Below are 23,706 nucleotides of genomic sequence, written 5' to 3'. Positions count from 1 at the left end.
ACCCTCATTCTTTTGGAAAATAAAAAACCCCATCCAAAAAACTAAACCCTTCCAAATTCACCTCTTACCAACTTATGACCTCATCCCAGACCAATTCCCACCATGGAAAAAGTACCGATAAAATCCCAAACACTCACCCAAATGTCCTTTTGAACTATTCCCCCTATAGATCAATCAACCATTAGATTCCTTAGTCTTATGTATCTCTTTAGATACTGACCACCATCCCCAACGTTGCTCCCCCTCTAAATCCTACTCTCGACTCTCTCCTTGATATTTTATTTTCCTTTCACCTTCCCCTCCCCTTAGAGCTTGTTAAGGATGGTTCTAACATATATTTTATGCCTAGAATGCCACTTGATTTTGGAGGATCCCCTAGCACAACCAATAATGAATAATTTGTTATGGATGCCTCTATGGAACCAATTGTGGAGCTAGATATTGTCTAACCTGTTTTGGATGCAACTATGGAGGATGACCAGTTCTGAGGATAAGTGTTGCCTTTGGGATTGATTCTCGCTCCCTATCATAAATTTTTATGAATTTTTAAATCTGGAACTCTCATGGTGCAAGTAAAAAGTCCTTCACTAGTGTTGTTCGTGATCTTGTTAAAATCTATAAGCTTGACTATATGGTTATCCTAGAGCCTAGAATAAACGGCTTAATGGTTGACCAAGTCAGATTGGTATAGACAATGTTTTTTGGGCTAAAGCTGATGGTTTCTCTGAAGGCATCTAGTGTCTTTGGAGAGCCTCTCGCGTCACTATCAACGTGGTTACTTCCTCCAAGTTCCATGTCTATTTGGAGGTAAATCCTCTCTCCAACAACCTTTGATTCCTTACTACCATTGATGCTAGCCCTTATCAACACCTAAGGCATCATGCTTGTGAAGAGATAATAAATATCAACACTTGCATCACCTATCCTTGGGCTTTAGCAAGTGATTTTTAACACAGTGCTCTATGAGCATGAGAAATCTGGAGATAACCCGATGAACACCACTTCTAGTAAGCTTTTGTGGAACTGCATCCATCAGGCCAATCTTATTGATATGGGATTCAAATTCGCCCTTCACTTGGTAGTGATGTGATCTTAGATAAAGGCTTGATCGTGTGTTGGCTAACCCTTTATGGCATAAATCTTTTATTTCTATAGTTATAAATCACCTCCATTTGCCTTCCTCTGACCATTATGGTTTATGGATTAAATTGAATAGTGGATTGGCTAGACAAAACTAATTACTTCAAATTCCTTAGGGCTTGGCTGGACCATCCATAATTTGTTGGAGTTGTCCAAAAACAATTGGCATCATCATGACTCTTGGGGAGTGAACATTCATAGAATTTATGAGGCTCTGAAGGATTGGAACTATAATAGTATTGGCAGCACCTTTAAGAAAAATAAAAAGGATTCTAACTATATTATAGGGCATCAAATCTACCCTCATGCTTTGAAATGATCCCAGGTTGATTGAGCTCCAACAAAAGCTCTGGAATAAGTATGAGCTCATAGCTAGCCAAGGGGAACCCTATTGGCATCAATTATTGAGGTCAAAATGGCTTGATCTGGGAGATAGAAACTCTAGATTTTTCCATTTATCTCTTCTCACTAAGCAAAGGAAGGTCAAAATTGATGACAATCAACATTGGGTCTATGATGTTGATCATGTAAAAGCCATAGTGAGTAACCATTATTAGGACCTTTTTTTACTTTTGATTTTCATTGCATAAATGTGCTCTATACCAAATCACTCATGTCCTCTTATTCTGGATGAGCACATAGCTTTGCTTAATGTTGACTTCTCCTTTCAAGAAACTAAATATGACATTTTCTCTATATGAAACTTAAAATCTTCTGGGCCGAATGGTTACCATCCTTTATTATTCAAATCTCATTGGAATCATATTGGGAAAATTATCTACCACTTCATCTATATTGCCCAAAGATGGATTCGCATCTCATCAGTTATGTTAATCATACTCTGCTTACCTTAATCCTAAAATTTCTAACCCTTCATCCATTTCTCAATTCAAGGCGATTACCCTGTGCAATGTGGTGTACAAAATTATCACCAAAATGCTCATCAACCGCATCAAGCACGTTATGTCCTATGTTGTTAGGTCTCTACAAACCAGATTCATAAAAGGACAAAATTTTGTTGACAACTACATTATCCTCCATGAACTGGTGCATTCCTTTCAGGCTAAATCCTTCAACCTAGGGTACATGATCATCGAGTTGGATCTTCAAAAGCTTGTGATAATATTGGATGGGACTTTTCCATTGATACCATCAGGAAGCTGGGTTTTTTGGATTGGATGATTGCTCTTATCTCTCACTACATTAGTTTTAGTGATATTGCCATCCATTGGAATGAAAGTCCAACTGATTCCTTCAACCCCTGTAAATGCCTTCGCCAGGGCGACCCCTTGTCCCTTTTCCTTTTTATCCTTTACCTAGAAAGATTGCCCCATATTATTCATGATTATGTTATACAAAACCAATGAAAGCCTTTATTATTTGGTAGGTCTAATGCTCATCAGGTCTCCCATCTCTTCATTGTTGACGACCTTATCTTAGTGGCAAAAGCTTATATCTAAAAAGATAATGAGATAAATAAGATTATGCAGCTCTTTTCTCATGTCTTAAGTCAAACTATTAATTTACAAAAATCCTTTATCTTTTTTCTAAAGGGGTTAATGATACCTTCGCTAATACCCTTAATAACTAGCTTAACATTCAATCCACAGTTGATTCCAAGACCTACTTGGGTTTTATGGTGCTTAAAAAAAAGAAGCTTACCATCACTTCTCTCATCTGGTTGACAAAGTAAGGAAAAGGCTTTCATGCTGGAAAAGTCACTCTCTTTATATGGCAAGTAGAATAACCCTTTCCCAATCTTTCTTAATGAACCTACCTGTATATTCCATGCAAGCCTCTGTCATTCCAACTGCTATATGTGTTGGCATTGGAAGACTTTGTAGAGACTTTATCTGGGGAGTAATAAGGAGTCCTGGAAAGCCCACCTTGTCTTCTGGGAAACAATTTGTATGCCTAAGGAGTCTGGAGGTCTTGGTTTTTTATCTATTAGAGTTCTTAATGAAGCCTATATATTGAAGATGGTTTGGGCTATGATTTATCAGCTGAGTACCCTTTAGGTTAGGATCCTTTAGGCTAAGTATAGTTGTGGATAAAGGATTATTCCAATATGAAGCATTCTCTTAAGGCTTCACAGATCTAGCATATATTGCAAATGCTTAGCACCATATCCATTCTAATTTGGCTTGAAGTCTAAATGATGGAACCAATATTAGATTATGGATTGATAGTTGGATTCTAGAAAGCCCCCTTTGCAGGATTGGGTTTTGGATGCCATTTTTTCGTTGATGGTGTTGAGATACTTTAAACTCCCTTATTCCCCCTTATATTTACTATTGAATTGCCTCTGTTCCCCCTCCATCCCTGGTATGGAAGATGTACCTTTGTGGAAAAGACTCTAAGGATGGTAACTTCTCTATTAGGGAGGCTTACTCTTTCTTATCCAATGGCGAGTCCCCAACAAATATTTAGTCTAAATATAGATCCAATTTGGTTTCAAATTGGCATCGCTCGCAATGTATCCGTGTTTTCTTTTGGAGACTCATTCATGTTAAACTCTTTACAAATTCCTCAAGGAAGCACAAGAAAATGTCAGATTCTAATACCTACCCTATATATGGGAATTATGCAAAAGACTCCATGCATACTCTTAGAGATTGTGAAGAGGTGAGGGAGTTCTGGTCCATTTTCATTGACCAAAATCACTAAGTCAAATTCTTCAGCCGTGGGCTTTATGCTTGGTTGGATTTAAACCTAAGGAGGAACAACATGGAAGCCCTTGTGGGTACTTGGAGTTCTTTCTCTGGTATTTTAATCCACCATCTATGGAATGATAGGAACCAAATTGTTTTCCAAGGCATCTCCAGCTTAGACTTTGGTTCAATGCACTAGGTTCTTTCCCAAGCCTAGTTTATTCACAAAGAGTATTCAAAAGGGACATCTTCTAACTACAATGATGGTTATCATCATGTGGTTGTTTCTTGGAAGCTCCCAAAATTTTCAGCTTATAAAATCAATGTGGATGGTTCCTACAAGGCTACTTCGGGCATTGCTGCTTGTAGTGGCTTTATTAGAGACGATAATGGCGATGTCACAACCTGGTTCCATAAGAAACTCCTTCCTTGTAATGCCCCGTTGGTTGAGTTACGGGGTCTTAAATTTGGTATTCACTTGGCTAAAGACATGAACCTACACTCTGTCTGTGTTGAGTCAGATTCCCTTGTTGTAGTCAATTTGGTTAAAGGTGATTTAGTTACGCCTCCTTATCTTAAGAGTATCATCCAAAGCATCAAGTTTGACTTGAGAAAGATGGGTTAGTCATCAAATGTTCATCACGTTCTTTGTGAAGTCAACAAAAGTGTGGACATGGAAGCTAACCTTGGTCATCAAAGAAGATACTCTTTAGTTGTTTTCAATTTTCTTCCCCCTGTCCTTGCTATTGTAGTCGTAGCCTTAGTGAGCTATAGTTTCTATTTTGTTTTCCCTGGTTAGCTAAAAAAAAAAGCTAGAGCTAAACCATGGAAAGTTTACATTGGATGATTGTTCTCGTAAGAATAACATAATCATATAGTAATTTTAATATTGTTACACCATTTGAAAATAATCAAGGTAGTTATCTTATGAACATCTTTCTTACATGTCATATGACTATAATCAATACATGTCATATATTTTTTTCATCCACAAGATTCAAACCTAAAAAATTATTGTGAAAGATCGAGTTCAATATCATTTAAATCAATGAATTATTGATTTTTCTCGTTCTAAATTTCAAATGTTTTTAAATATCCAAACAAAATTAGATTAGTAATGTCATTTCATTTTCTTGGCAATTTTTTGTTATTTTCTACTAATTCAAACATAACTTAAAAATTTAAATTTGAACAAGTGATATTTAAATAAAAAATAAAACCATGACATAAAGATGTGATTTTTTTTTTAAAGGAAAGATGTAAAGGTGATTACACTTAACTTTGACTAGATTGTTTTTTACATTCTTACTATTGCGTTCTTCACCTCTGATTACATTCTGAAAAGTCTATTTGAACTCCAATTATATTCTCAAAAGTCTATTATGAAATCTGAATTTACTACCATTTATTTCTTGATAATCCCAAATAGGCTTTCCAGAATATAATTGGGTGTACCCATACTTTGTAGGTAGAGGGTGAATCAGAACACAAAGGCGGGAAAAAATAGTAAAGCCGGAATCACATGGCGGGAACAACCCCAACTTTATTTTATTTTTAAAAAAAAGTTAATATTAGTTTAATTTAACTTCAAACGCAAACGTTGATTTAAAACAAGCACGAGGCGCAAACGAACCCACCAAACGAGTATTGGAATCACTCTCTTTCTGCAAAACGAAAATGGCGCAGAAGAAGAAAGCTAGGGTTTCCGACGACGAGGAAATGGAAGTGCAACATGATCAAACCAGCCTTTACCAGGTACCCTAAAAAATTCATGCTTTTTCTTTCGCTTTCCTTTGATAATGGATTATTTCACTATTCAAATTCAATTCGCGTGTTGTTACTGTGATATATTATGACTTTGTTTGACGGTGGTTGAGTGGTTGTAGGTTCTTGGCGTGGAGAGAACGGCGTCTCAGCAGGAAATAAAGAAGGCGTACTACAAGTTGGCGTTGCGGCTTCACCCCGATAAGAACCCTGGTGATGATGAGGTCATTCTTCTAGCCGAATATGCCATCATTTTTTATATTGACAAATGTTAATTGCTAGTTTTTTTTTTTTTTTTAATAGGAGGGATCGAATCCGCAACCTTTCCCTCCTTCTTAACCACCCAACCAACCTTTTATATCTCCTGAATATGCCATCATGGTCTTTTCACTAGAATATATTTTAGGTGTTGACACTTGTAATTGATTAGTTTCTTGTGTTGTTGCAGGAAGCTAAGGAGAAATTCCAGCAACTGCAAAAAGTGATATCGATTCTCGGGGATGAAGAGAAGCGAGCTCTCTATGATCAGACTGGTTGTGTTGATGATGCTGTGAGTGCCACTTTTTTTTTTCTTCATGTGTTGTTGCTGATGATTAGGCTTTGATTGGATAAATTTCTCAATTAGTATTTAACTATTTATAGGAAAAGAAAATAACAAGATAAAATTGACTCTTTTTTTCTTCCATAAGTTAAAATTGGAAAAATTAGATGAGAGAACTTCTACAAAAAACAGCTGAATTTGACTTTAACTTCTGGGAAAAGCTGAATTCATTTACCTTTTTATTTCTTCTCCTTGAGTGTTTGTAGAGAAGTTTTTTTTTCCAAATAAGACTCTAATTCTATTGTGTGATTTATGTAGTTGACCTTATTTAGTAAGACAAGGCTATTGCTCTTGCTGGCGAATCAATGAAAACATGATAAATTGAATTCATATTTGGAAATGTCTAGATACCAAGTATATCCTTACAAAAATGGTTCTTTCACACCCAATTAGGGTGCATACACCTTGAAGGGAGGGGAGAAATATGAAAGAAAGAGAGACAAAGTGATATATGCAATTAGGAAACAAAATTGAGATTGAGACGGATGCAAGGTGAGTGTAAAAATTATATTAAAGAATTAGAGTTGAGATTCTTATGTTCTATAACTGTTATTAGAGGAAAGTATCCTCTTATAATATTCTTGGGTCTTACTAATGAATTTTTCAAAGATGCTAGGTTTTCTCTACTGAATGCTTATAATTACTTAAAAAATGTTAAATGCTGTAAGGGTAGCATTCAGGATACTTTAGCCACATGTCCTTGACATCTACAACAACTCTTCATTTTTTTTTTAAAATCAGGACCTTGCTGGAGATGTTGTTCAGAATCTTCAAGAGTTCTTTAGAACAATGTACAAGAAGGTATTTGTTTTAATATATGATATATGGTATTCTGTTTTCTAATCCATTGTGGTATATTTGTGTTCATTTATGTGGTGCTTAAAATGTGCTACAGGTGACTGAAGCTGATATTGAGGAGTTTGAAGCAAACTATCGGGGATCTGACTCAGAGAAAAATGATTTGATTGATTTGTACAAGAAGTGCAAGGGTAACATGAATAGGTAAGAAAGCATTGTGAATTTGAGATGCGCATGAGCCGTATTTGAAAAGGTTGAGCTTGATATCAGGAGTTATCTCCCTTTGCAGGCTTTTTTGTTCAATGCTTTGTTCAGATCCTAAACTTGATTCACACCGATTCAAGGATATTCTCGATGAGGCTATAGCTTCAGGTAAAGATATTAACTACATTTTGTTAACCAAGGTTTTAGCCAGACATTTGCTCTAGATTTTAAGTTTCTCTGCAGGAAAAGTTGTATGTTGAGTTTCGATTGTTAGATTGGGAATGCAAGTTAATAAGAGAATTGGTGATCATGCACTTACTTTACTTTTAAGCTTTAGTGCTGTGAATCAGCATGCTAAGATGAGCAGTCATGACAGAGTCCATTACATTCTTGGGTTGTTTAACTTTTTCGTTGATGATTATTTATTTTCTCTTCTCCATATTCTGTAGGAGAACTAAAGGCAAAAAAAGCCTACCAGAAATGGGCTAAGGAAGTATCTGAAATCAAACCGCCCACAAATCCTTTGAGGAGGAGGGAAAAGTAAGTTGATAAAGCAGGGTTTGCATTATTTATGCTGTAGTTTAAGAATGATCCATTGTTTTCTACAGGTCAAATAAGCAGTCAGAGACAGATCTATGTGCAATCATAGCACAACGCCGAAATGAGAGAAAAGGGCAGTTTGATTTAATGTTCTCATCTCTAGTTTCAAAATATGGTGGTGGTGATACGCCAGAACCCTCTGAAGAGGAGTTTGAAGCTACACGGAGAAAGCTGGAGACTGGTAGATCCTCTAAAAACTCGAAGCAATCAAAGCGAAAGTAAAAATATACAATTATGTGTCTAGTTAATTTGTTTCTGTGACATGGTGTTTGCTCCTGTTTTTTAGTTATCAAATGTTGATGTATTTAGCAGAACTACTTGGGTGTTTTCAATTTGTAAGTCGATGTGACTGGTTATTACTGAGATGGAGCCATTTTATTTCTTTGCTGTGACGGCAAGTGATTGGTATCCTTTTACCAAATTTTTTTATATGGATGTTTGTTGTTTATTTAGCACCAATGCTGATATGCTTACAGTTAAGTTTCCGCTGGCTTTAAATGAGTAAAATTGATTTTAAATCATTGTATGTGATTATAATTAATTTCAATCACAAATTTTACACTGAAACGTGTCATGGTGTGTGAAATTGACAATGCCAGTAAACCAAACGGACACTAGATTTAAATGTAAGATTTGTGACATTTTCTATATCTTGAAAACGCCTAGCAATTTTTTGGCTTGAAAAGTGAAAACAACCGCTGGCAACTGGCTTAGGGCATTAACAAATTTCATTAAAGGGGGGAATAGCTTCATTATGCAGGCCTAAAGTGAGATGGCCGGTCTGAAGTTGGGGTGATCGATGATCCCATATTATGCTATATGGAGTATAGGAATTCTTTTTGTAGCAAATCTTGTGTTAGGACTGTGTAAGATTTGGTTTTTTGAAATTTACTTAAGTATGGATACAATTTGTTTATTTTAGAGAACACTTTAGAAGAACCTTCTTTGCATTCATTTACTTCCTCATGTCACTTTTTTGTTTTCCTCACGTTCACATCAATGGCCTATTTTTCTTTAGAAGATCTGCAAGAATGATAATTTTACTATTCAAACTGGTAACTAATCACGATCATAGCCATGTGATGTAACAGTTCAACTGCATGAACACAACATAAACTAGTTTTTATGTACTTACAGAAACCCTTTATACAGTCATTCACAAACTGGAGGATAAAGTTATATCATACCTGGCAGAGTCTTGTTTGAAAATAAAACCCGTACAGGCCTTTGCCTTGTATCATATGATTCATATCTGTATCCACATTTATATATAACTACAATTTTGTTTAGCAAAATAACTGTTCTTTATAGCCTTCGGCTGTGAAGCACAAACTGTTTAAAACGGGAATCGTTCGTCAACCATATGTCGTAGTTATCATGTCTTTGTCATTGTCATTGTCTACGCCTAGTTCATAGCACACTATTGTTTTCATATCACCTATACTCATTATGTTGACGATCAAATCAAAAGTTTAAGAGGTTTTTGAATGGAATTTTGGATTTCATGGTCAGTTGTAAATAGCAAAGACAAGGGAATGATTACTGCCGACACTACATGGTTGCTTTTGCGGGGACAATGGTTATTGTAATATTCGGAGCACCACATGAGAGAACAGCGGTTGGTGTCCAGATAAAATACTTCTATTCCTTCCGAACTAAAATATATGCAAAAAAATTCAATGTGCTGTTCTATATACTTGCAACTTTTTTTTTCTCTTGAAGTAGAGTATTAATTAAAGGACGATTATTTTTCACACAAGTGCTGCTCTATTCTCGAATCAAACTTCTGTTTTATACTTATAAGGTTTAAGCTATTAACCACATCCACTTGTGTTGCACCTTGTGGATAGTAACATTATTAACTTTTTACTGTCTCCGACAACTAAAGCATGGGGATAAAGGATTTCATGGGAGTGAAAGCATTTAGCTTGGAAAGGAAAAAAAGGCAATAATTGGAAACAGAGGAGGATGACCCCTTAATTTGTTCTCTTAATTTTTTCTTGATTTCTGAAAAGATATAACTTGGATGCACTTTTTTTTTTTGAGAGAATACTCAACATGCAATTAAGAAATTGTATCTATTTTTTTTTTTAAGTTCTACCTTAAAAAACCGTACGCAGGTGAGGGTCAACGACATTACTTGTTCTTGTGTCAGCTCCAAATTTTAGGATCTCTAGGATTTAATTAATTTGGGTAACTTATAACTATGTTAATCTTGCGGCTTTCTTTCCCTTTGATCTTATTATTATTGACTTTCTTGTGATAAACTGTTGTAAAACCTACATGGCAATATCGTGTGGCAGATAATCTACGGTCTACTATAATAATGACATTGCACCTCGTTCTTTTACGGGTTGGTTAAACAGACTAATTAGGTTTTGATTTGACATCATGATCACCAAATTAACAGTTGAAATTTTACTTGTTAGTTGTTAAGCTCATGCTTAGAAATGATTACTACATTTCTTAGGGTTAAATAAACCCGATTACCACCTAATTTGTACAAATATGTACATAATTGCAACAAGTAGTTGCTGACCTATCATTTTATCATAAATTAACATGTTTATCACTCACCATTAACACTTAATTTAAAACTAATCATATCATTACATCAAACATTAAATAATAGAAAAATTCTTGACCTCTAAGAATGCTGGAGGTGTTAAATTAAACCACAATTATGCCTCTGGACCAGCCGGGGTGGTTGGCCAGCACAAACCCACGCAACTTTTATTTATTTATTTAATTTTTTACTTTTTGTAGTGTATATTTATACACCTATTGGCTCAAGACTGAATTTTGATGATTTTGTTTATTAAGGTACACGGTGTGTGACATCACAACTGCGAGCTGGGAACATTCCTTGTTTTGAATGATCTCCTATGAATCTGAAAACGCAAGCAAGACTTTTCCTTTTTCTTTAGTTTTTCATACCATATTTTTCCCCTTTAAGTTCTGTCCTCCACGCCCTTTCTCCCAACCCCATTTTCTTTTTGAGCCATTGGGTGGGGTGGGGTTGTAGCCATGATACACTCACCACTACAACAATAATATCAACACATAAAAGTGTTTTTCAATTAAGGTTACTCTAATCGACAAGAATAGCACTAATATTCTACAAAAACATGTATGTAAATGGTATTGTCAATGTGACAATTTTGTTAGTGATAACATATAATTATTGGTCTGAATACTTCTTTTAGAGAGTCATAGGATTTGTTTTTAATTAAAACATAAAAAAGTATTTATAAATGTGACACCATGCCATTGGTATATAGCCTTTACTTGACCTTGTTGTCCACCCCCACTCTCTCTCCAAACTTTCTTTTGGGTAAGTTAAGTCATCAACCTTTCAATTTTCTTGGTGGTGATATATTCTACTTTACTTGAGTCTACCCTTTCTTGTCTCTCTGTCTCTCTCTCCAATTCAGTCTTCAGACGAGGTAGTTTAGTGTCATAATTGTGGAATGTAGCTTTACTCATCTTTCATGTGAAGACGCTTCATATGGTTGCTGCAACCCATTGAATAGTCCCCAAAATTCATTCTCTTAGGATACATTTGCTATACCCAATTAATGCCCTTCAGCCTACAGCGTGTGTCTTCAATTACAGCATTTGGATGAAAAAAAGGGTAGAGAGGGTTGGTAGTAGAATTCAAACTCACACATACTTTGCCATAAAGTATCTATTTTTTCTCTTTCTTTTACACTTCTGAGTTTGTAGTAGCAAATCAGGATCTGCTGCTTCAGTGCTTCTTCACCTTTTGTCTTCTAGCCTCTGGAATTTTCCATGGAGACAGAGAACGGTGACACCAGGTCCAAAAAGATGGAAGAGTATGAAGTCATAGAGCAAATTGGAAGAGGAGCTTTTGGCTCTGCCTTCCTCGTTCTTCACAAGTCCGAGAAAAAGAGGTGAGTCAATGGCACCTTTAACTATTTCCCTTAACCGATAGAAGATCCATTTGTTTTTCCAGTGAGAAAATGGACAACCCCATGAGGAAAAAATAATTTTTTTTCTTCTGGATTATTGTGTTCAATTGTTGGAGTTGAGGCCTGAAACCTTTCATGGTAGTTACTAGTTAGCTTTTCAGGTTCAATTATTTTCCTGGTGAACTGTAGAACATGGATGGTTGGATATTGTTTTTTTTTTTTTTTTTTTTCTGTTAAATGATGGACAATCCGAGAGAGAAAGTTTGAAAATTTGTGATTTTTTTTCCCTTTCTATTTTGAGATGGTGGTGTTTAATTGTTGGAGTTGAAAATCCAGATAATTGAGTAGAGTTAGCTTGTCAACTTCGATTGTTACTCATTCTCATAATTTCATATCCTCGGTAGGTATGTGCTGAAAAAGATTAGGTTGGCCAAACAGACAGAGAAGTTCAAACGTACAGCACACCAAGAGGTTGGTGTAACAAATCCTTCGACCTGAGGAATCCTAAGTGTCAATCATGCAAATATTTATTTATCTTTTGTTTTAATATATATATATATATATATATATATATATATTTTTTTTTTTTTTTTTTTGCATGGCATGAATCAGCCCAACTTAACTATTTGTTTGTGCTTTTCAATATCTTTATATTTCTCTTTCATGATGATCTAGGAATATGCCATTGTTGGCTATGCTTCTTTTGTACTACAAATAAACCTGTCATCTGGATATCTAGTTGAATAATGTAATTGAATCTCCACTGCAGAAACAAAGACAATGACTTTAGTAAATTTGCATTGAATTAATTTCATTGATGAAATCTGGTAGGTGATATGCTGCTCATTACTGTTGTCTCAAGTGTTGATCAAACTTCCAGAGAAGAGGATATTTGTTTTGTCAATGTTATTATGCTCACTAAATGCTATAAACACCATAAGACATGTCATTTTCATTTTTGAGCCAAGTGCCATCTTAATATTGGTTTTCTGTAGATATGAGTGTGTATTCATAATATATTTGCCTTTAAAAAAAAAAAACAGTATTCTTAATAATGATTTCATGGACTTCAGTCCTAAGAGGTTGTGTGAAGCTGATTTCAAATGATTATTTTCTGTCTACCCACATGAAAGTGACTCAGTTCCTCTTTCCATTACAGATGAACCTGATTGCAAAACTGAATAACCCATATATTGTGGACTACAAAGATGCTTGGGTGGAGAAGGTACAGACATTTTTTTCTTCTTAATTTTAAATTTCAGTCATTCATTTATATAGAGATGAAAAAATAAGTTTGAATTTTATTAGACATATCAGCTTATTCTGATGTTTAGCACACTTCATAGGCATGTTTCTGATATTTTATATTTTGTAGGAGGACCACATATGCATTATAACCGGCTATTGTGAAGGAGGTGACATGTAAGTAAAGCAATATCTGTTAGTAACACTGGTTCTTTCTTGCATAAATTAAGGATCTGAGCTTATTGTTTTTCAATTAATGTCGGGAGAAAAGGAAATATTTATTAAATATATACATTCAAATTGTTAAACCAAAAGTGTAAGCTATTAAATAAGTATAAAAGAATGATTCTCATAACTCCTTACACATTATTTTATGTGAAGACCTACTGGACTTGTAATGTGGACATTATAAAAATTGCTATCTTGGATTGAAACTACCCAAAACTTTATGCTGAATTTTTTCTATGGGATAATCAAGCTATTATATTGATTTTTAATTATAAGATGGATGACAAGTATTGAATTTTAGTCTACACAATCTAATTCTGATGTATAACAGATCCTTGGCCTAAAAGATTAAGGTGTCAGAAAAGGGTCAAGAACCTTTTTTTAAACTCTGGCATAAACATGCTTTGTAAGTAATACATATTATGGAGATCTGGAAGGGGTCCTTGTTGATTGGTGTTGAATTTTTGCAATATCCGTAGTATCCTTTCCATATAGAAGTTTAATATATCTATTTGTATGTTCTTTGCATGACATTCATATTCTTCATTGCAGTTTAATTTTGAGATGAAATACACTTAGACTGTAATTGGGATTCTGCGGGTCTTGTATTTTATATAAGATAGTCTACATGCATGCATTTATAGCTAAATAGGATATGATAAAAAAAATGCTATATAGGATGAAATACAAACAGTGACATGAAGTCCTAATCATGGAATCCTGCATTCTTTGTGGAGCAGGGCAGAGAACATAAAGAAAGCCCGAGGGTCATTTTTTCCTGAGGAGGTAACTAATATGGTTAATCTGCTCTTCCTCGTAATTCCTCGTATGAGTATTCCTTACCCACTCTGAATCACCAATTCCTCCTGCAGAAGGTCTGCAAATGGCTGACTCAGTTGTTGATAGCTGTGGACTACTTGCATTCCAATCGTGTGATCCACAGAGATCTTAAGGTATTGCATATTCGCTTTTATTGTTTAAGAAATCCTTTGTGATGTTTACATTAATGCAACTTCATGTATTTCAGTGTTCCAACATATTCCTCACCAAAGACAACAACATTCGGCTTGGTATGTAGTATTTATTCCTTGAAAGCTCAAACTTAGGCTTTCATAAACTATGTTATCTGAAGAAATATATTTATTGCATGAACCTTACAGGTGACTTTGGTCTTGCAAAGCGACTTAATGCAGAAGACCTTGCTTCCTCGGTATGGATACATGCGTGCTATGTTAGCTTTTATCTAATGCCTCCTTCTAGTAAGTTACCTGTATTTTTGTCCCATGGTAATGGACTGTCATGCCCAGTAATTGACGCTTCTCAGCTTAAATAATTAAATGGATCTCATTATCTTAAGGAATTAATCTTTAACTCTTGGCTGAGACATACCCTGGTTCAGCCCAAAAAAATAAATTTCTGCCTATATATTTATATTTTTTGCTTTGAACTTCTTATTGCTAAAGTTAATGATACTTAAATAAATTCACACAGTGATATGTTGTTTTTTATTTGCATACTTCTTATATCTTGTCTAGGTTGTTGGAACTCCAAATTACATGTGTCCTGAGCTCCTCGCTGATATACCTTATGGGTATAAATCTGATATGTGGTCTCTTGGTAAGGTTCATGGATACCTTATTCTAATTGACAAAGCTATATGGTATCAAACCTTGTTTAAGAATGAAATCTCTTTGTATGTAAAGGTTGCTGCATGTTTGAGATTGCTGCACATCAACCAGCTTTTCGTGCTCCAGTAAGAACTTTAACCATCTGCAGGAATTTAGTTTTATAAATGGAAACATAATATCTATTCTTCAATATATATTTAAACCAGCAAAATAATTTAACACGAGTGAATGACTAAAACAGGACATGGCTGGACTTATCAATAAAATAAACAGATCCTCCATTTCTCCACTGCCAATTGTTTATTCTTCCACACTGTAAGTAACTTCCTCAAACCAATTGCAGTCACTCTATTGTCATGATATATTTTTAACCTGTGTTTTTGGTGATTCAAGTATTTTTCCTCAAAGTGAATACAACTATATTGAAGTCAAGCAAAATTCCCCTGTAAATTTTGCACTTGCAATCGTATATTTTCCCCTTCTTTCATCTTATGTTTTATATTGCGTATAATGATAAAACTGAAAGATGGCAAATGTGTGACAGGAAACAACTTATCAAGAGCATGCTTAGGAAAAACCCAGAACATAGGCCAACCGTGAGTTCAACTGAACCTGTCTTTTGTGATTAATTTGGATGGAATGGTGGATTCTAACAATGCTTCTCTTCATTGACAGGCAGCTGAATTGTTAAGGCATCCGCTTTTACAACCTTATGTTCTACGCTGTCATAATGCATCATCTAATGTTCTTCCTGTATATCCCCTAGTTAATCCAAAGGATAAAGCAAGAAGACCTAATAAATCTAGTGGTGGCAAGGACCATAAGGACAAAGAAGCAGGTTTAGTAAATTGTTTGGAACGGATTCATCCAATTGAGGGAAATGCAGATATACAGATAAGCAATCTTCCTAATGATGTGGTAACAATTTCAACCAGTGCAGAAGACAATCTTGAGACCAGGATGGCTAATCTTACCAGCTACATAGTTGAATCTTCTACTAGTATTAGTGGCTCAAAAGATGGGTCAACAACATCTGAATCAACTATTTGCAGTGTGTGCAAGGAGGACTTTAAAAGTAGACCTGCAAGGGAAATGACTAACAATGAGATCTCTTCAAAGAGTACACAAGATTCTCTGCATGAAGAACAAAGATTTGCTGCTAAACATTTTCATAAATTAGAAGACGACGACATAAATGCGGTGACTGCAGAAGTTGAAGATGCTTCTTGCAATGGAGGTTTGGATAATGCTGAAGCACAGAGGGAAGATTCAAACCTTGAGGACTCTGGTAAATCAACAATGTCCAGTGAAGGCAGTAGCAGCACTGATAAAGATAAGTCCATCAATGAGGAAAGGTCATCACTTATTGTACATCCTATTAGGGTTGAAAATGACACTGAATCTGGAAACCGCTTGAAGAAAAGTGAAAACCCTGATGTATATACAGAGGTCCCTCATATGAACTGCTTAATGTCTGTTAGTAATGATGCACTTCCAGTTAAGGATGATGACATAGCAAACGGACACATTCTTTGCTCCACGCATAAAGATGATAATGTAGTGGAGGTTGATCAGGCACCGAGTGGCATTTCATTGAGTGTAATAACTGAAGTAGATGGTGATGAAACAATCAAGACTCCGTTGGATAGTCCCTGCCAGCAAAGAGCTGATGCTCTGGAATCTCTGCTCGAATTATGTGCTCAGCTACTCAAGCAAGATAAACTCGAAGAGCTTGCTGGGGTGCTAAGACCATTTGGGAAAGAAGCTGTCTCATCAAGAGAAACAGCAATATGGCTAGCAAAAAGCCTCATATCTTCCCAAAAGTTTAATCCTGAAACCTAAGGTCTGGTCATAAATCTATACATTGTTGTAAGAAATGTGCATTTCAAATGTCACATGAGTTTGTTCCTTTCGAGATTTGTTGCTTGGTTGAAGATTGGAGACTGGAAGATAGCATGCCACATGTTCTTTCTTGGTGTGTTAAATGGTTATAGTAAATGAATTAAATTATTCTTGTTAGGTTGGATAGTCATTTGTGCTTGTTTTCCAGCAGTGTATGGGTCATTGATTGTGTAAATTTTTTTGCTTCCCCTTTTACGAACTAAAAAATAACCATGCACTTGGAGCTCGATGTTTTATATATTTGGTTTATTTGTTAGATGGCATTCATGACCATATTAACGTCGATTTCTGCTCAACACTTGCAGTTATCTGGTATCATGCTGCAATCATTCCCTATTCTTTGAATAATTTGGACAACGAAATTTTCACGACCATATAAAAAAATTGAGGAAAAATGCTAGCAATCTACTAACTATGGCAACTAAAAACAGATTATTGATGGCAACTACTAACTATGGAGTAGCATGTACTAAAACTACTAATTATCTGGTAACCAAATACAAACAGATTTTACATTATGATTGTAATTTGTAATTATCAATGGCAACTACTAACTATGGAGTAGCCTGCTCTAAAACTATCGCATTGCATAGAAAGACATGGTTTGATTTTGCATATTATTGATAGAATCGGTTTCCATGATCTAATATACCATTTTGATGATGTAAAATGAGCTCGTATTACTCTCTTCCTAATATGAAAGATCGTTCATTCAGAACAAAATACTGTTTAGTAAAGAGTAAACATCTAATGTAACTGTAATGCCATTACTCATTAGCGACATTGAACGAGTTCACTTTCTGAATATTTATTTTTTATTTTTATTTTTTTAATTTGTTTAGCAGTGATTGGAAAATTATAATCAGTGGTTATATTTTATGGTGATGATATGTTTATTTCATGATGATTGATGCATATGTGGCTGGAAGTGGAAACATATTCTGATTTCTCTGCAATCTGCATGTTTCTTTCTGAATCTTGAGCTGCTAGACTATATATGTTCTAGGCTATTGAACTATACGTAATTAAGATGCATAAGAAAGGAAAGCATTTGTACACAAGAAAAGAAGATAAAATAAAATTACGAAACAAATTAGTATTTCATTAAAAAATTATCATAACAATATATAATACATATACATTTATAGCAATTTTCTTCATTAATTATTCCCTGCAGCACCCTTTATTATTCCATATACGTATAAAGTCTTCTTCCATCAGTGTCTTGCCATATATGTGACTCTTACTGGAACAAGGCAAAGAAAGACAAGACAGAGGCACCAATCAAGGAGCCAACAAGGGGAGCTGAGGCTCCGCTGCTTGGGCCGGGGCCAGGGGCCGAGGCTGGAACCTCGGTGGCAGCCACCGCGGCGCTCACGGAGGTGGCGGCAATGAGAAGAGCGCAAGTGATCTTCTTCATGTCCATGATGAGTAAAGTGTGACTTGTTTTGGAGACCCGCAGGTGTGCTGATGATACAAGTGTGTGTTGTTTTATTAATTGTCTTTGCTTGCAGGTCTGACGTGCAACGGGGGCTCTTTCATGGCCTTTAAATGAACGGGGTTTGAGTTATTTTGGGACAATGCCACTATTTTCTTAGCTTGCGAAACGGTCGTGAATGCATGGTCTTGCATGGTTTCAGGGTTTGCTTCATTGGTTTTGTCTCATATACATCGTACGTGTTGTACTTAGGGACATAAGGTTTGTCAATCTCATACGTGTTGTACTCAGGAACATAAGGTCTGTCAACCTCATGTTTTGCTTAGAGAATGTTGTAATTAACCAAGAACCCATTCATATGCCCACACAAATTGAGATTATAATAGCTGTTGCTAATTGTATGCTTATTATTTCTTGTTCTTCTCGTTCCTATTTTTCTATACCATTTTTAGTTATTAGAGGGTGTGCTTAAAGGAACAAATTTAATATATTAACAAGTTAGTACGAACTTCTAATGAAAAATAAAACAAAATTTATAGTGTTTGATTAAAGATGGAATTTTCCACTAAAAAAAAAGATGAAATTTCATTAATTACAATTATTGATATTAATTAGAATAAAGAATGATATATTCTTTTTGTTCCTTTTAATTGTCAAATTTCTGAAAAAAAAATACTCATTTATCTATCATTTGCAAAGTTCAAGATCATATTATAATTTCTCTTTTATCAATTATACTCTTATCTTCTAATCTTTAATTGATTTACACATATATTTATTGTGAAGTGGAAAGAAAAATAATAATATAGAAAATTCCACAATTATTTTATTAGAATCAAGAAAATTTATTGCATTTTGTAGTTTTTACTCCCTCTGTCCCTAACTATAAGCCCTTTTTTTAAAATTTGTTTGTCCCTTTTTATAATATCTTTTTTCTAATTTCTAAATGCATTAATTATTTTCCCCTATATATCCTTACTTAATTATTCTCTCTCCAAACATTAATGAGAAGTAATTAAGTGAATAGAAAGATAAGAAAAAGGTAACTTTGGAAAGATGATACAAATAATTGATAGGTTTAATGTTATTAATTAAATTAACTATTTTTCTTAAGGAAGGTGAGTTAGTTGAAATGGTCTTATGATTAAAGACGAAATGAGTACATAACAACCTTTAAAAGACAGAAAAAAAGAAGGTTGAATTATAAAGATAACCATTTCATTTGACAATTTTGTTATTGATTTACCTAGTATTAAGCAAATATTTAGCATTAAGTTTTAAATTTTTAATTTTTAACTAGTGTTTTTATAAGCATTGCTATAAGACTAGAAAAATCTAATAGATTTCTTTTGGGATGGATATTGTTCTAGAGGGATTTGAATCCTACATTTCCATATTTGTATCTTACACCCCCAAACATCTTAAAATTACTAAATTATCCTTAATGAGATAACACATTTCCAACCCTAACTCCTCCTTTCTTCATAAATCATATACACTAACACCCTTTCCCCGTGATGCCCCTCCTACCCATGACGGTAGCTCACGTGACGGTGCGTCTCCCTCCCGTGAAGGTTGTTGTTCTTCCCACGATGAATCTCTTCCTTCTCCTGTGTCACCTTGTTTTGCTTGCACCCTCCTTGTTGCGACTCTTCGTGCACCCTCCTTGTTGCGACTCTTCGTGCACCCTCCTTCCTTTGCATGTAGCCATTCAAGGTAAGTTCCTTTTGTTTCTTTTGGTTTCTAGTGAGGGGTTGGGTTTTGGTTTTGGTGGCGGGTTGCGTTCTAGTAAGGAAGGTCTTTAGATTTGGAATAGGTGTTCTGGAACATGTATTTCGAAACAAAATTCAACTCAAATGCAATTGTTCGAGCTTATTTCAATGACTCATCTTGAGTATGAAAAATCTACATAAACAACATACAATATATTTTAGTCAAAGTTCACCTTTTAAGCATTAAATATATCAACAATTAAATAATTACACAATAATAACATGATAAAATTACTTTCGTAGTTGTAAAAAGTTTGCTGCAATCTTTATTTTTAATTGTATCATCCACATTTTTATCCATATCCATGTCGACTTCATCAAACATGTTGCTGAAAGACCTTTATTTATTACTCTGGAATAGGTATTTTAGAAGACTTTTTTGCTTACAGAATAGTCATTTCGGAACACAAATTGTCTTATGGAATAGGAATTTCGAAGTATATAAAATATGCTTTTGGAACATCCATTCCAGAAACATGTTTAGTAATTTGTGTTCCAAAATAACTATTTCATAAGCAAAAAATGTCTTCCGGAATACCTATTATGTATTTACTTTCCACTATTAGTCTTCTGGAATGGTTGGTTTGCAAAAATAAAAGCTTAAAAGAAGGGGAGATATAACTTCATGTGGAGCCACCAGAGGTGTGCAGTTGCGGCGTTGACAAATATTAAGGCTGCTCCCTCATGAAAGAGAATTGCTTAGTATGATGGAGAGAAGGCGAGGAAGCTTGTGGGAGTAGGACTCTTGTGGAATTCAATGTTAAGGTAGAATGAGTTCAGAAGGAGGGAGGTGTTAAGATTTGGGGAAAGAGGTGTTATCTCATCAAGGATAGTTAAGTAATTTCAAGGATGCTTGGGGTGGGGGTGTAGGATGTAGATACAGAAGTGCAGGATTCAAATCCCTGTTTCGGACTAGGCCGAACAAGCTAGAGTAAGCCCAAAATCAAATGAGAACTCAGCCAATCTAACATTTCAGACATAGACATAGCAAGGCTAAAACTTTTTAATTATGGAATGCAATGGGACATAACAAGAAACAATAGTGAAAGTGCCTCCGGAATGCAATGAGGCGCAGAAAAAACAATAATGAAAGTGAAGGAAGCAATAACCACATAGCTAACGTCTTTATTGATACGCTCATTGATATATGAACAATGTATAATGCGAATGATTTAGGACAGACATATTTTGTTGCACAAGTGAGAAACACATCCTCATTTCAACGTCAAAATAATGTCCCTGTTTGATTTCTCTATTTGGTTAATCAATTAGAAAAACGAATTACATTCAACATAAGCAATTGAATTTACTTGTCACCAGATTATATTTATTACTTGGATTTATCGTCGACTCTGATGTCTGACATACATCGTTCAAAACGATCTAGATTTAGTTCCGTCCTTTTTATATTTCTTACATTTCTAAAATAGCTACACATGTCTCGTACTCAAGAGTCAATAAAAAATAATCTTGATTGGTGTGATGCTTTCCATCACTCTATTGTATCCTCCTCAATTGCCAAATGAAGCTAGAATTCTAGACTATTCTCTTTATGAAGCAACAAAGACATCGTATTTGCACCGTAGATTTGTCCTCTCTAAAAGTCTTGGTATCGTTGCTATGTCAAGGGCACTTAAGCTGGCCCGAAAATGATTTCCTACCAGCTACAATTAATTAAAGAAAAGATAGCCTGCCAAGTAAATATTAACGCCTTTTACATTTGGGATTTAACTATTCTAATTAAATTGAGCAATGTGTAAAACGAAAATATAAAGATATAATATGCATCATTGATTTAAAAAGAAATTTACGAGATAATTTAATCAAGGTAAATAATTTTTTTCCTTTAATCGACTATTCAGGAATCATATGTCCAAATTGAAAACTTCTCTTAATTGATTCAACAAAATTTATGAGTTATTATAAATTTTTTATTCTTTCAATGAAAAAAAAATTGACAACTTCTGCAGACAGAGTTTAAGAAATCCAATCTTAGCTGGTGTATCATAAATGTTGGGTGCCAGATTTCTCCTGAAACTGTAACGTAAGAAGCTCATTGAGGACACAATACCACCTTGCATCGACTAGCTTTAATTAGTCTAGTGGGGACTCAAAAGCCTTAATCTAAACGACATCATAGTAATCGAGAATGGTTAATGATTTAATGTACCACTTACCAACTTGACACAGATGGCCTTTTTTAACATATACCTAATACCCCTAACAAGTTCTATATATATAAACTCAACTCTTGACTGTGTCATTGAACAACTCAAAATTCCAAACCAGTTCAATCCTTTTCAGTCATCTCTTTGGTCACGTTTTCACAGTAACATAACATATTCTGTGGAAATATGGCAAAACTTGGAGACTGTGCAGCTCATTTTTTTATTGCAGCAATGGTTTTGAGCACGTTTTACGTGACCAAAACTGTGGCACAATCAGAAATTGCACCCACATCGCAAATGGAGACTGGTGCAGGGTTTGCTTTGTCTGTTTCTGGGGTGACCTTATGTTCTTCTGTGTTGGTTTCTATTGTGGCATTTATGATGCAGTGAATTGCAAGGCATATTGGCTCCTATTCATGTTTGATTGGTCTTATCATGTACGTGTTGAAATTATATTTTATGATGAATTTAAAGGGTTGTTTTTGTTTCTTTACTATGCTTGCTTCTTGAACACGGTCCTGTCGTTTTTGGCATTGTAACCTAGTACTAGCTTTATGATGAGTTACATGTTTGTAATTTTCGCCAAGTACTTAACTGGTGCATGTGAATAGATATGTTGTAATTATATATTTTGATTCCATTATCTATCAAAATAAATAAAGATTTTTTCTTTGTTTTTATTAAATTCTTGAATATATGGATTGACTTCTACATTGTTGTGCTGCTTCGAAGAATAGTCCATTGTAACTAAATTTAGTTAATTAGTTAACTTTGAAACGGTAGTTCATGGTAAAAATTAAATTATCATGGCGCCTATCAGGATTAACGATACAAATGGTTGTTGACTGAATTAATGCATGGTTATTATTGGTCATAGAGTGAATCACATTTGCCATAATTTCATTCAAAATGACTTGTATAATGCTGCCTTTACAACTCAAATGTTTATCTTATGAAAGGAAGCAATTTGTTGTCCTACGTTAGAATGTTTAGTTGTTGTTCTACTGTTATTTTCGACATTTCACCATATTTTCCTCTCATCGTGCCCTCGTGTTTAGACCTGACTAACATCTACTCTAGAGATTGAGGCGTTTTTTTTGGTCTATAAAGAATGAGATTTGAACAATAAATCTTTAGCTTATAAAAAAAGAAAAAAGAATGAGATGCTTGAACAAATCAAAATGGCCTTGCTCTGATTCACTAAGTACGACTTTTGCAAAGTTAATTTTAGAATTTACTACCTCCGGTGTTTTTTTATTGTTTTTTTATAAGAAATAAGTTTTAGTGTAAAATACACTAAAATTTATTTCTTTTAAAAAGGACTGAAATAGTATTATGAAATTCACATTGAAAAAGGAAATAGACGTTTTCCCTAAGAAATTAGAATAATTTTTTTTCCGTAAAATCTAAAATTATCTTTTAGAAATTTAATTGTAGAAATGTTTATTTTTAATCATGTAATTAGGATATTGGTGAGATTTTGAGGTACTCTCTCAAGCTTCAATCTTCAAAGCCAGCTATGGAATTAAACTTCCATCCAAGACTTTATCACATTTAAAACTTTTATAAGCAGTTTACAAATTATTCTAAAATGTATTAAACTGTCTTTTGGAATTTTAATTTGAGAAATGATTT

At 34.6% G+C, this 23,706-nt stretch overlaps 2 protein-coding genes and 1 long non-coding RNA gene across 3 annotated transcripts; 2 read left to right on the top strand and 1 right to left on the bottom strand.

The window, feature by feature from the left end:
- The first annotated feature begins 5,260 nt into the window (after positions 1 to 5,260).
- On the top strand, positions 5,261 to 8,217 carry LOC100793909 (chaperone protein dnaJ 6). The gene is made up of 8 exons (XM_003554137.5): positions 5,261 to 5,546; positions 5,678 to 5,779; positions 6,004 to 6,105; positions 6,898 to 6,957; positions 7,052 to 7,158; positions 7,244 to 7,326; positions 7,608 to 7,698; positions 7,767 to 8,217. The coding sequence occupies exons 1-8, from the start codon at positions 5,469 to 5,471 to the stop codon at positions 7,978 to 7,980; spliced, it is 837 nt and encodes a 278-aa protein (XP_003554185.1). The 5' UTR covers positions 5,261 to 5,468; the 3' UTR covers positions 7,981 to 8,217.
- A 2,346-nt stretch (positions 8,218 to 10,563) lies between these two features.
- Positions 10,564 to 16,949, top strand: LOC100793379 (serine/threonine-protein kinase Nek6). The gene is made up of 13 exons (XM_006604309.4): positions 10,564 to 11,672; positions 12,095 to 12,161; positions 12,850 to 12,915; positions 13,066 to 13,112; positions 13,904 to 13,949; positions 14,036 to 14,116; positions 14,191 to 14,233; positions 14,324 to 14,373; positions 14,699 to 14,780; positions 14,867 to 14,916; positions 15,033 to 15,106; positions 15,336 to 15,387; positions 15,467 to 16,949. The coding sequence occupies exons 1-13, from the start codon at positions 11,551 to 11,553 to the stop codon at positions 16,631 to 16,633; spliced, it is 1,947 nt and encodes a 648-aa protein (XP_006604372.1). The 5' UTR covers positions 10,564 to 11,550; the 3' UTR covers positions 16,634 to 16,949.
- A 2,502-nt stretch (positions 16,950 to 19,451) lies between these two features.
- On the bottom strand, positions 19,452 to 23,311 carry LOC106797259 (uncharacterized). The gene is made up of 2 exons (XR_001386480.3): positions 20,526 to 23,311; positions 19,452 to 20,036 (listed from the first exon to the last, which is right to left on the bottom strand). It is a non-coding gene; the product is annotated as an uncharacterized lncRNA (long non-coding RNA).
- Positions 23,312 to 23,706: the final 395 nt, after the last annotated feature.

This window comes from Glycine max, chromosome 19 (assembly GCF_000004515.6).
Source record: "Glycine max cultivar Williams 82 chromosome 19, Glycine_max_v4.0, whole genome shotgun sequence".
Taxonomy (NCBI): domain Eukaryota; kingdom Viridiplantae; phylum Streptophyta; class Magnoliopsida; order Fabales; family Fabaceae; genus Glycine; species Glycine max.
Note: the sequence above shows the minus strand (reverse complement) of the source record. Positions and strands in the feature narration are given on the sequence as shown.